This window comes from Neofelis nebulosa, chromosome X (assembly GCF_028018385.1).
Source record: "Neofelis nebulosa isolate mNeoNeb1 chromosome X, mNeoNeb1.pri, whole genome shotgun sequence".
In the NCBI taxonomy this organism is placed as follows: Eukaryota; Metazoa; Chordata; class Mammalia; order Carnivora; family Felidae; genus Neofelis; species Neofelis nebulosa.
Genome location: NC_080800.1, coordinates 97,634,947 through 97,647,455, shown reverse-complemented (window position 1 = coordinate 97,647,455; position 12,509 = coordinate 97,634,947). Strand labels below are relative to the sequence as shown.

The following is a 12,509-nucleotide window of genomic DNA, read 5'->3' as shown; positions in this document are numbered from 1 at the left end:
GTCTCCCAGTGCTATTTCCTTCCTTCTCTCTCTCTCTCTCCCTCTCTCTGTCTCCCTCTCTCTCTTTCCTTTTGACTAAGGTTGAACTCATACCCGGGACGAGGCTTTGCCCCTTGTGGTTTTCTGAATAAGCGATTGGCTGGCTCTTTTCCATGTCGGGACTTACAAGCCTTTTGTTGTCGCTTTTTGTATTAAAGGGAGATATCTTAGAAGATGAAAACCAACCGGCAAGTAGTTTTATTTTCAACGTCAATAAACAGGGGCAGGTGGCACTGAAGAAGCTACTTCAGCCTACCAAAGGAGGTAAAAACATACACCCTCCCCCGAAAAAGGACCCTGGCAACAATCCACGCCTTCCTTTTCTCACCCCTCCCCCCCCCCCCCGCCCCGAATCAGCTTCATGATTCTCACGGCTCTTCCATTAGGTGCAGATATTAGCTTGTTTTAGGCAAATCCAGTTATTACGACCACTCTAAGTCCACTGTGAAACTTCCAGAGGGTCTTCCGGGCTCCCACCTCATCGAGGACGCTGTTACAGGCACAAAATTGTGATCACTCACTAAAATGTTCCTGTGGCTGGTATTCAGGGGGAAAGAAGCAAAAGCTACTTTCCAGTTCATGGGAAAACAGTATTTTCTTGCCTCCTACAGCCCCAATGGCACTTTAATCCACTGTGAAGGCCCAGTGGTATTGAATTGTTCCTTTTAACTATTTATTTTTTTTTTTGATGTTTATTTATTTTTGAGAGAGAGAGAATGCAAGCAGGGGAGGGGTTGGGGGGGGTACTGAGGATCCAAAGCGGGCTCCGCGCTGACAGCGGAGAGCCCGATGCGGGGCTCGAACCCATGAACCGCGAGACCGTGGCCCGAGCCCAAGTTGGATGCTTAACCGACTGAGCCACCCAGGCACTCCTCCTTTTAACTATTTAAAACGCCTGTTTCTCCACCTTCTGAACAAGATGTGAGAAGTGGGGCGATGTCAAAAGCTGAGAGAGCACTGGGCTGGGATAGAATAGAATGTGGTCTCATCGGGACGCCCGGGTGGCTCCGCCGGTTAAGGATCTGACTCTTGATCTCGGCTCAGGTCATGGATTCACTATTCGTGAGTTCGAACCCTGTGTCAGGCTCTGTGCTGGCTGCACGGAGCCAGCTTGGGATTCTCTTTCATTCTCTCTCTGCCCCTATCCCACTCGCGCTCGCTCGCTCTCTCTCTCTCACACACACACAATAAGTAAATAAAATTAAGAAAGAATGTGGTCTCATCAGTAGAGTTGTGTGCCAGGGGGATTTTCTTTTCAGCAGGAGCCGGGGGGGGGGGGGGAGGGGGAGGGGTGGATGGATTTGTATTGAATCATCTTTGTCCTCTCCCGTAGTCCCTTTCGTGAAGAATTTGACGAGGAATTTAGGAAACCATGGTCTGGCCACGAAATAGTAGGACCTGACATTAACACCAGTCCGGTTTCTATTCAAATCTGTGTCTCCCGAAGCAAACAAATGTCTGATTGCTTAAAAGAAAGAAAGAAAGAAAGAAAGAAAGAAAGAAAGAAAGAAAGAAAGAAAGAAAAGCCCTTGGCGATTCTAATGTGTAACCCGCCTTGAGAACCACGGGTTGAGTCTAAGCCACTAAGTCAACCATAAAGCGGAATGAAGAGATAACATAACTATCTGCTTCCTCTCTGGTCTCAATCCAAAAGTGCAAGGCCATCCAGTAACAACAACCGGCTGTTGTTACAGCTGTAGGTGTTTTCTCTCAGGCCTTCCCATGCCCAGGCCCCTGTGGCCATAGCCATGTAGATTTTGTCCCTTCGACATCCCACCCGGGGCAGTGCACATGCGCTGGCTTTTAGAAGCCAGAGGAAAGCTGAAAGGAGGAAGAACTGTACTGCTCTCCCATCGACATAGCTCCGTGTCTCTTACCGCTTGTGTGTCATTTGCTGTGGTTCTTGTAGGATTTGAAGGTGAGGGAACGTTTCAAGAGCTCGCCGTGGGAAAAGGAATCCAGTGCTCTTCCACTCCCCCAGCCATGCTCCAAGAGCCGGTACAGCCAGAGGAGCCAGTCTGGTTCTCCATGGCCAAGAAGAAAGCCAAAGCTTGGAGCCATATAACAGAAATCATGCATTGAGTAGTTCCTGGGTGGAGAGTCAACATTTCAAATGATAATCGCCAAGCGCTATATTAATGCCAAGTCGTGACTGACTTTTAACCATTTTTCTTCATTAAGCAAAAGAGCCTTAAGATGGTCATTCAAGCTAATAACCGTTAGAATGCAGCCAATGCCATGAATGCCTAACCTTCAGGACAGTCACCGCCAACATCTGAAAACCCAGCATTTCCTCTATAAAAACGATGTAACAATGTTTTCACTGCCATACGGTGGGGAAATCTTGAACGTTAGACAATGTGCCTTAGGAGACGGAAAGCAAAAAACATTTTGTTAGAGCAACTAAGACGCGGTCATTTCCCTTGATTAAATAAATTAATTCGAATGGAAATGGCCAGATGGCTTGGCCCAAGGATTGGCTTTTAGGTTTTATGAGCCTGGTTGAATGTTTCAGTTCTTTGGTTCCTGCTCCAAGCTTTGCAAAGGCCCCTAGAGGAGATGGTGGAACTGAATCTCCGAGGAAAATTTTGCCCAGCCTGTCCTCCAATTAGCCATTGCCCTTTGAAGCACCGCCCTTGTATCCCTGGGGCTCCCCAGTGCCTGCAGCTTAGAGCTCCCTCTGTGCACAAGTCCCCATGTCACAGGTCTGGTAGCCGTGAACACCTCCCACTGAGACAGAGAATTTCTTGGGGATTATCGTCCTCCCTTAGATGGTTAGTTCATCAGTGTTTGACCTCTTGCCCCAATGCCGCTGTGACTCTTTAGTTGCCGAGAGATGTGCTGAATGCCATATAGATCTTGTTTTTTAAGCAAAGACCCAATTCAAAATCCTACAGACGCCAAAAACCACTTTCTATCAGGCAGATGGGAAGCCTTCCTGGAGGAAGTCTGGGGCCCCTGGAGAGCTGTCTTCTCTCTGGCTCTAGTTTTAAGGTGGAAAGCTCCATGTAGCTCAGTTTCCAGTCTCTTCTCCTCGGCAGCCTCTGTTTCACGAGATTTTAGCCCAAAGCAAGACCACAACCCCAAAGCCATAGAACAGTTCACTTTCTGCCAACTGGAAGCCTTAAGTAATTCCATCCGCCTAGCCTCTGCCTGTCCTCATTCCTGGAGGCACACACCTCAAAAGTCACTCGGCTAGACAGCCCCCACCTCCCCCAGTGAACCACTCACCCCAGATCCCTTCCTTCCATTCCAGCCCCCAAACACACCGAACACTAAGGGAGAGCTTCTTTTGGGTGCCTGGGCCGTACCTCGCTCATTTTCTGCCTCTGTCACCACGGGGCTGCTTTGCTTCAACAGAAATGTAAGCCTAGACATCTAACTGTGCCTTTAAACTCAGAGTGGGGCACTGCCTCATGCAAAAACAAAATTCAGAGAGGCAGTGAGGTGCCAAAGTGAATTTAAACCCTCGATGCTTGGTTTTGCCGGTGATGGTGTGACGTGACCTTGTACAATCATATGCTGGATTTTGCATTTTCTTTATAAGGCAACGATTTTTCCCGATGCTGTATCTTTGCCGTTCTGATAATGCTAGGTTTTTGATTGATCGGGTTTGATTTCCTTTATATTCCCATAGTGAGCCGTTTATTTAAGTGGATGTGCTTTACCCAGTGACCCTGGTACTTAGCTGTTACACCTCCTTACCCTCCTTCGCTCAGCGTAGACCACTATTAGCTCGTTCTCACTCTGAGAGCTCTCCATTAATCACTTCTTTTCCACGGTTAACAAAACTCTGTTTTTAAGAGGTTAAGGTTTTTTTCAATGCATAGATGCGCGTTCTGAGACGTTTTCAGCTTCTTTTAGCATTCTTGACTTTTATGATATACGTGCAAAGCAAATAAATTCAATAAAGCCTATTCGGTAGTCTGTCTTTGTCGCGTGGGGAGGGAAGTCGAATAGTGTTATTGATAACTCAGAGCTGAGGGCTGTCCGAGAAGCAGAATGTTCTTAAGAGGTTGTGCGGAGCACAGAGGGCCTCCACGCAGATGTGCCCAACCAAGCTGATGGCCTCCAGGTGGGGGTCTGTATGGGGAAGAAATGGTATCGAAGTTCTGCGTATAAATACCTGCTGTTGGGGGTGACGACAGGGGGAAAGATGGTTGGTGGCTGTACTCCAGCCAAGACTAGGGACGAGATCTACGTCTTGTAGCAAGATGGGCTATTAGAACAAGTGTTTTCAGAAGCGAGGGGCCCCATCGTGCACAGGTAATGAAGTGTAATATGGACCACAGAAGGGAAAGGGGTGATGGACGAGGATATTTACCCTGGACCTCCTGTAGCATTTGCAGTTGTCAGAAAAAAAGCTCGGGGGGGGGGAGCCACATACCATATATTTATAGATTTAAATCAGCACGTTTTATTGGATAGTTTCTCTCCTCCCATGACAAATGTACCTTCGTAATGACCTGAAAGGGCCAGTGGGGATTTGGAATTCTCAGACCCCTCTAAGTTCTGCTCCGATGGTGTAGGTCTTCCTGCCCCACCCCCACCCCCACCATCTCCTGTTCCAGGCACACGACCCCCGTCCCCTCGGGCCTGCGAGCACACCCCTCAGCTGTGCAGTCAGCAGCCCCCCCCCCCCCACAGGACAGCTCCAAGAGGAGCGCGCAGGCCCTGGCAGCAGGCTTGGGACTGTTCCGGCTGCCCGGGGCCTGGAGCATGGGCAGTAGGGCGTACCTCTTGTCCCCGTGGACTCAGGTAATGATGACAAGGCATCTGGGCCTCTGTCTCACCCCCATGCGGTTCTAGCCATAAGGAATACACGATAACGCATTTTAAATGCTCCTTTAAAAAAAAAGGATGGTGAAAGTGTTCAGTTTACTTCACTTCAACAGGAGTTTGGTGGAGTATCCACTAAGTGAAAAACTCGGTGCCTAGGGCTTTGGGGGGAAAAAGATAAAAACCTTTTAAGGTCCCAATAATTCAGAAGTTCACTGGCCAGGGGGTGGGGAGGTGGGGGGGGGGGGTAGATGCACGTATGTGTAAGTAACGCACAAATACTTGAACAGGAATGCTCATAGCAACACTATTCACAATAGCCAAATGGTGGAAAACAATGTAAATGTCTAGCAACAGAAGAATGGATAAAGAGATTGTGGCCTATACGTACAGTAAAATATTCTTTGGGGCGCCTGGGTGGCTCAGTCGGTTAAGCGTCGAATTAGGCTCAGGTCATGTGATCACGGTTCGTGAGTTCGAGTCCCGCGTCGGGCTCTGTGCCGACAGCTTGGAGCCTGGAGCCCGCTTCGGATTCCGTGTCCCCCTCTTGCTCTGGCCCTCCCCTGCTCGCGCTCAGTCTCTCTCTCAAAAATAAATAAACGTTAATAAAAAGTGAAAAAGAAAACATTATAGGGGCGCCTGGGTGGTGCAGTTGGTTAAGCGTCCGACTTCAGCCAGGTCACGATCTCGCGGTCCGTGAGTTCGAGCCCCGCGTCAGGCTCTGGGCTGATGGCTCGGAGCCTGGAGCCTGTTTCCGATTCTGTGTCTCCCTCTCTCTCTGCCCCTCCCCCGTTCATGCTCTGTCTCTCTCTGTCCCAAAAATAAATAAAAAACGTTGAAAAAAATAAATTAAAAAAAAAAAAAAAGAGTACAGAGTTTGAGGGTGATCAAAGTGTTTCGGAACTGAAGAAGTGATAGTTGCCCAAAATTGTGAACATCACTGAATTGTTCAGTTGTAGATGGTCAATTTTATTTTTAAATTTTTTTTAACGTTTTATTTATTTTTGAGACAGGGAGAGACAGAGCATGAACGGGGGAGGGTCAGAGAGAGAGGGAGACACAGAATCTGAAACAGGCTCCAGGTTCTGAGCAGTAAGCACAGAACCCGACGCGGGGCTCGAACTCACGGACCGCGAGATCGTGACCTGAGCCGAAGTCGGATGCTTAACGGCTTAACCGACTGAGCCGACTGAGCCACCCAGGCGCCCCTGTAGATGGTCAATTTTAAGTGAGTTTCACCTCAATGAAAAAATAATGCTAATATAAATTAGCATATGAAATGAGCTACCACAGAATGCGGGAGAAGCTATCTCATGCCTCCAAGGCGGCACCTGGGAAACCTTAGCTAAATGCAGAAATGAGGCCCCCTCCTCTCAAACCCCCGGGCCCTTCCCCTTCTCTGATCCCCTGGTCAGGTACGCCTGTACCTTTCTGCCCCCTTAAGTGGAGTCTAGAGATTAAGCTTATTCTCTCCTCCTTTTGTTTTTTTCATTTTTTATTAGGAAATATTTCAGATCTATACAAAATTAGAGAGAATACTCTATCAACGTCTATGGACCCACCACCCAGCTTAAGAAATGCAACACTGCAGGGGCGCCTGGGTGGCGCAGTTGGATAAGCATCCAACTCTGGATCTCTGATGGCGCAGAGCCTGCTCGGGATTCTGTCTCTCCTCTCTGCCCCTCCCCTGCTTGTGCTCGCTCCAGGGCGCGCAGGAGCACTCTCTCTCTCTCAAAATAAATAAACTTATGTAAGCAAAGCAATGTAACATTGGAAATAGAGTTGAAGCCACTGTGGAGCCCTCCCCAGTAGGATTCTCCTCCCTTCGTTTCCCCAAGAGGTAGTCACCACCCTAAATGAGTTATTTACCTTTCCCACCCACACATGCTACATTTGTAGGCATCTCTCCTATGCATGCTTTTTCCTCTAGATGTTTGTATCCACGATCAGTACACAGTGATCATTTTGCATGTGCCGTTAGACTTTATATACATGGTGTCATGTTTGTATTCTTCTGGAATCAGCTTTTTTATTTCTGCAGTTTTCTGCCATCACCCAATGTGAGCCCTTCTGTGTCTCAGCCCCTGTGGGTTCTGGCCCCCTCCCCAGTCCAGCCCTTGCCACCCTGTTCGGTTGACCTGCAAGTCCCAAGCCAGTGAATTAAGGCTGGTTCTACCATAGGTGAGTCTCATCTTCCCCTGTGCCTCTGAAGCAGCGCTTCTGAAACCGTAGCTGCCTCAGAATCCCCTGAAGAGCTTGTGAAAGCACCCATTTCTGGGCCTGCCCTCGGAGGTTCCGATTCAGCAGGTCTTGGGTGGAACCTAAGAATTCCTGGCTGGTGCTGACGAGGCTGTCGTGGGGCCTAAACTTTGAAAACCACCCTCTAAATCGGTGTCAGGGTCGAGGCCCAGCAGCACCATGTGGCCTGCAGGCCAGCTGGGCCATCCACCAGGTTTCCTTCCAAACCACACTCTAGAGCAGTGCTAATAGACATTACGATGCAACTCACGTGTGTCACTTTTTCTAGTATCCACGTTAAGAACTAAAAAGAAGTGGGCACAATTAATTCCAGTAGTACATTTTAACTCAATTTGGTATCGTTTCGATATGTAATCGGTATAAAATTATCAGTGAGTTATGTCCTTTTTATGCCTAACAGCGCGTCTCAAATGAGACCGGGCGTGTTTCAGTAGCCACATGCGGCTAGTTCCTGACACAGTGAGCCACGTAGCTCTAAAGACCTGACCTCCATCTCCCTCTTTACAAAAGTTGTTTTCACCTTGACATTTTAATTTATTTGGGGCCATAATAAAATAATTTAAAACAGGCTCGTCAAATGGTAGGAAGTGATACCTTTTAATGAAGGCATGGTGCGTCAAAACAAAGAGGTAAAAGAGAGATTGGAGTTAAAATGATTTATCTAAATAAAACCTGCCTTCCTTCCAGTTTATTACTTCAAAACAAACTTATTTTTGATGAGAACACATGCTGTCAAACGTATCTGTCAAGTGTAACAGAAAAGGCAGATTTCATGGGATATCACTCTTTGGGGGATGCGGTTTGGAATGACGTCAGTGTTAATAAAATTGCCATGCGCTTCTAAAAAATGAGAAACCGGAAACAGTGGACAGATTCTTTCTTCTTTCTTCATCTCGTTTTGTTCCTCCCAGCTGCAGGATGAAATGAGAGAAAATTAGCAATCATAGAGCCGTAACCACCAACGGTGACTTTCCAAACCTATGAAAACAGCCCTGTATATACCTGCTACGTCCGTGGGCTATTTCTCAACAAGGAGAGAACACAGTTTCCTCTTGTAACCTGCACCCTTGTGCCTGGGGTGCTCCTGCGGCCCATGGCTTCGATCACGTGCTCCCACCAACCTGGCCTCCCTCTTGCCTAATACCATCAATGCTTTTTTCTTTCCCTCGAGAGGATTCTGGGGTTTAAGAAAATCTCTTCACCTTAAAAGCCTATGCTCATTCCACAAACGATACTCCCTTACCCTCCCAGACCCTTGATTCTCCGTATCTACCATACGAGAAACAGGCTGTTATTGTAAAATACACAGCTTTGAAAACGCAAAAAAGAAAAAAAAAGTCAAATGTTAATCATTAAATATATTCAAAGACAAGATATACTTCAAGACTTAATTACCAATTCAGTGATAAGTAATAGCCATACTATGACTAAGTTTCTTTGGACTGTCACATAAAATACAAAAGTCCACACCTGAATACTTAGGTATTAATCATTAAATGCAGTGCTACTTGAAATTCTGAACTTTTTGCCATTTGCATGTAATCACATTCGAAAGGGTATAGTCTCCTAGTTAGTACAAGGGGGTACATTTCCATGGCCAAGTAATGAATGCCCAAGTAGGAAACAGCCCAGCCACTTTAGCTGCTGCTTCGGCTGTTTTCTAAACAAAGACTGGTCTCAGTTACTGATATGTTTACCATTTGTTAGTAGTCTTATAGGTAGAGGACAAAAGAGCCCACAAGAACGAATGAGGAGCCATGAAATAGATTTCAAAATATACTGTGATTTCTATTACTAGGTACCTGAGTGTTGTGTTAACATTCTAAGTAGGTAAAACTGAATGTCTGAATTCATTTTAAACAAACTTATTAATTTATTGGGAGAATTAAGAAAAAAAAACAACAACAACCCGGTCAGTAACAGGTAAATGTCAGGAATGGTTGGGTGATAGGTGGAGCTATACGGATACCTGGATTTTTTGGGCCTGTTCTGTGGTGGGTCCAAATGCTTTTCAGTGAGATCCTTCTTGTTGTTTGTTAAACGTCTCTTCTTCCCCGCTCTCCGAGACTTGCGCCTCCTTATCAGAGTTTTCCTGCTGATAGTTTGTTGTTCCTTTGGTGAAGAATAATACAGACTTTGGAGCAGACATTCACAGGAAGAAATACCGTGATGCATAAGGAAGAGTGACATCTAGTAGAGTACCCGCAGGAGAAGCGGGAGGATAGAAGGAACTAAGAGAAGAGCTGGGGCCCTTCCTCCTGGTTGATACAGCCCTTCCATGGCCCTCACCCTTCTGCTGCTTGGTCACTTTCACAGTGACATTCTTTCTTTCCAGTCAAGCTGCCACCCTGTGCTGCTATTATAACTGGCCCTCCGGAGAAGAAGGGATCAGAATCATCAAGTGTCTGCTGCATTGTGTGTGTTCTTGTCAGAGATTTCTTGCAACCATGTTTTGCCTCAACTCCAAATTCTCCCATGAAGCTCATTAGTCCCTCAATGCCTGAATATTTCAGTTTTCCCAAGTGCTCCCACGTCAGTTCATAACGATTGGGGATGAACGTTCTAAAACTTGGCATTTTTAACAGCCGTGGACAAAAATGAGGTGTGCCCCTGGCTCGCTCTATTCCTTCTGGCTGCACCCCCCGTCTCGCCCTCTTGCGCACCCCTCCCACCCCTTGTACACCGCTGAACTGCAGACCCCTCCCGCCCCCTGCACCCCTATCTGCGCTGACCCGCACAGCCCCTCCCGCCCTCCTGCACATCCTCCCACCCTCCTGCACCTGCACCTACCCCGTGCAGACCTCCACCTACCCCGCGGCCTTCGGCTGTCTTAGCCGCGGCTGCCAGAAGGCGGCACGTTTCCTTCTCAAAGCCACTGGTAGCTACGGCACGGGGCTCCCACCCGGGCCCTCGGCCTTCAGTCTGGGGGCGCCCCCAACCTCGGCTTCTGTGCCCGGGCGCCCACAACCACCCACAGCCCCGGCCCCTGGGACGCGCGGGTCCCCCTCACCCTCTGTGGCTGCCGGCTCCTCCTTGTCAGGCTCCTCCGCGGTCTCCCAGGTAGCCTCCTCCTCCTCTGACAACGACGATGAGCCCTGGGACTCGTGGGCCGCGGTCGCCGCTGGGGGCGCAGGGGGAACGTTGAGCTGCAGAGGCCGGGGCCGCACGAGGATGTGGTTGTTGTAGTGGACGAGGTGTACCAGCGAATGCACCAGGTCCAGGAACGTAAAGCGGAAGCCCACCATTTCCCAATGGTGGGCGTCCACAATTACGTCCCCGGCGGCCTCCGGCTCTTCCGCCCCGTCCTCGTCTGCCGGCCGAAAGTCCGAATCCTCGCCCGCCTCGAAGGCGTTCCCGCCCTCGGGGCCCACCGCCTCCTCCCTGAGGCCTTCCGCAGGCGCGGCCGAAACGGCAGCCTCGGCAGGGTGGGGCCCGGAGTCCCCGGCCGCTCCGTCTCCGCCATCGGCCGCTCCGTCTCCACCGCCGGCCGCTCCGTCTCCACCGCCGGCCGCTCCGTCTCCGCCATCGGCCGCTCCGTCTCCACCACCGGCCACTCCGTTTCCAGCCACTCCATCTCCGCCATCGGCCGCTCTGTCTCCGCCACCGGCCGCTCCGTCTCCACCACCGGCCACTCCGTTTCCAGCCACTCCATCTCCGCCATCGGCCGCTCTGTCTCCGCCACCGGCTGCTCCGTCTCCGCCATCGGCCGCTCCGTCTCCGCCGCCGGCCGCTCCGTCGCCCATGGCCATCAGGTCTCCACCACCGGCCACTCCGTCTCCAGCCACTCCGTCTCCGCCTCCGGCCACTCCGCCTCCGGCCACTCTGTTGCCCATGGCCACCACGTCTCCGCCTCTGGCCCCTCCGTCTCCGTCTCCGCCTCCGCCTCCGGCCCCTCCGTCTCCACCTCTGGCCACCTCGTCTCCACCGGCCACTCCTGCTCCGACCACCCAGTCTCCGCCGGCCACTTCGTTTCCGGCCACCCCGTCTCCGCCGGCCTCTCCATCTCCGGCCCCCCAGTTTCCGCCGGCCGCTCCGTCTCCACCTCCGGCCGCCCAGTCTCCTCCAGCCACTCCACCCCCACCCACCCAATCCCCGCCGGCCACTCTGTCTTCGTCTCCGGCCTCCCAGTCTCCATCTCCGGCCACCCATTCTCCGCCGGCCACTCCACCTCCGCCCACCCGATCTCCGCCGGCCACTCTGTCCTCGTCTCCGGCCTCCTGGTCTCCATCTCCGGCCACTGCCTCTCCGTCTCCAGCCACCGGTTCTCGGTCTCCGGCCACCCCGTTGCCACCGACCGCTTCGTCTCCGGCCATCGCATCGCCACCAGCCACTCCGTCTCCAGCGGCCACCCCATCGCCCCTGGCTACTCCATCACTGCCGGCCCCCGCCTCGCCGCCGGCCACCTCGTTGGCCCCTCCGGCCGCCGGGGCCCCCGCCTCATCCATGGGGCTCTCCTGGCCACCCGGGGCCTGGCCTCCATCTCCGGAGGCCGACATGGCACCAGGGAGTACCTCACCGGGGAGGCGACAGACAGGGCTGCGGCGACGCCGGAGGCTGCCCGCTGCCGCCGACGGGAGGCCGAGGGCAACGGGGCCCGGCGTGAGGTGGCCGCCGAGGGGGACAGCAGTCGGTGGCGGTGCCCGAGGAGGCCCCGGACGGGAAGGGCAGGGGGCGGTCGTGGGGAGCGGCCCACCCAGGCCTCCCCTCGGGCGACGCTGGCCGCGGCCGGTGGGTCCACCCGCCGCAGGACGGTGGGCGGGGCCAGAGGCGTCAACAATGGGCCACGTGCCCGCCTCTTGAGCTCCACCCTCATTCGTCCAGACTCAAAGAGTGACGTGCTCGGCGTCCAATGAATGACCGAGGCCCCTAGGGGTTGCTCCCCGCTTTACCTCCCTGTTTGTTCTTTGAGGCCTTAGGGTCTTGCCATTACTTTCGGGTCCGCGCAACTCTTGTCCTTTAAGTTTTACCATTGTCTGAAAAACTATAGTGGTCCAATGTGGGCCACCTAGGTTGGGGAAACTCCTGTAAGAGGCAGAGAGGAAACATTTGGGTTTGGGGAAGCTCACAGGTGAAATCGGGACCATTATGTAGGTACTTACATAACAAGACAAAAAACACATTTCCACAAATATTTGATTGTTGAAATTAAAAATATAATAGTAACTGGGGTGCCTGGGTGACTCAGTGGGTTAAGCAGGTGACTCTTGATCACAGTTGAGGTCATGACCTCACAATTGGTGAGATCAAGCCCCAGGTCTGGCTCTGCTCAGAGCCTGCCTGGGATTCTCTCCCTCTCTCCCTTTCTCTCTGACCCTCCCCTGTTTGTGCACTCTCTCTCTCAAATAAATAAGCTTAAAAAATATAATAACAAATTGCATACAGTTTTTTTTTATCATAAAGGCCTATTAATGAGAAGAACGGAGTTCTTTTGG

The 12,509-nt window shown here is 51.3% G+C and overlaps 2 protein-coding genes across 6 annotated transcripts in view; one reads left to right on the top strand and one right to left on the bottom strand.

Annotated features, from left to right (window-relative positions):
* KIAA1210 (KIAA1210 ortholog) overlaps positions 1-3,358 on the top strand; it is a 56,948-nt gene extending 53,590 nt beyond the window's left edge. For 3 of the 5 annotated variants that reach the window (XM_058712975.1, XM_058712973.1, XM_058712974.1), the window contains 2 exons: positions 198-303; positions 1,949-3,358. In XM_058712975.1, coding sequence (XP_058568958.1) covers positions 198-303; positions 1,949-2,121 — 279 coding nt within the window. In that variant the 3' untranslated portion in view covers positions 2,122-3,358. Of the gene's footprint in view, positions 1-197; positions 304-1,372; positions 1,717-1,948 lie in introns of those variants that run through there. The other 2 variants (XM_058712977.1, XM_058712976.1) reach the window with 1 other exon arrangement.
* Positions 3,359-7,655: 4,297 nt separating this feature from the next.
* CT47C1 (cancer/testis antigen family 47 member C1) lies at positions 7,656-11,929 on the bottom strand. Its single transcript, XM_058713228.1, has 3 exons — positions 10,088-11,929; positions 9,047-9,189; positions 7,656-7,988 (listed from the first exon to the last, which is right to left on the bottom strand). Exons 1-2 carry the CDS (start codon positions 11,571-11,573, stop codon positions 9,089-9,091), a joined length of 1,587 nt encoding a protein of 528 aa, XP_058569211.1. The 5' UTR covers positions 11,574-11,929; the 3' UTR covers positions 7,656-7,988; positions 9,047-9,088.
* Positions 11,930-12,509: the final 580 nt, after the last annotated feature.

Bases quoted from the DNA above. Each gene is read 5' to 3' on its own strand.
- CT47C1 (XM_058713228.1), bottom strand. From the start codon at position 11,573: ATGTCGGCCTCCGGAGATGGAGGCCAGGCCCCGGGTGGCCAGGAGAGC. The intron at 9,190-10,087 runs GTGAGGGGGACC...TCTTCACCAAAG, and splicing joins GGAGCCGGCAGCCACAGAGG to GAACAACAAACTATCAGCAG.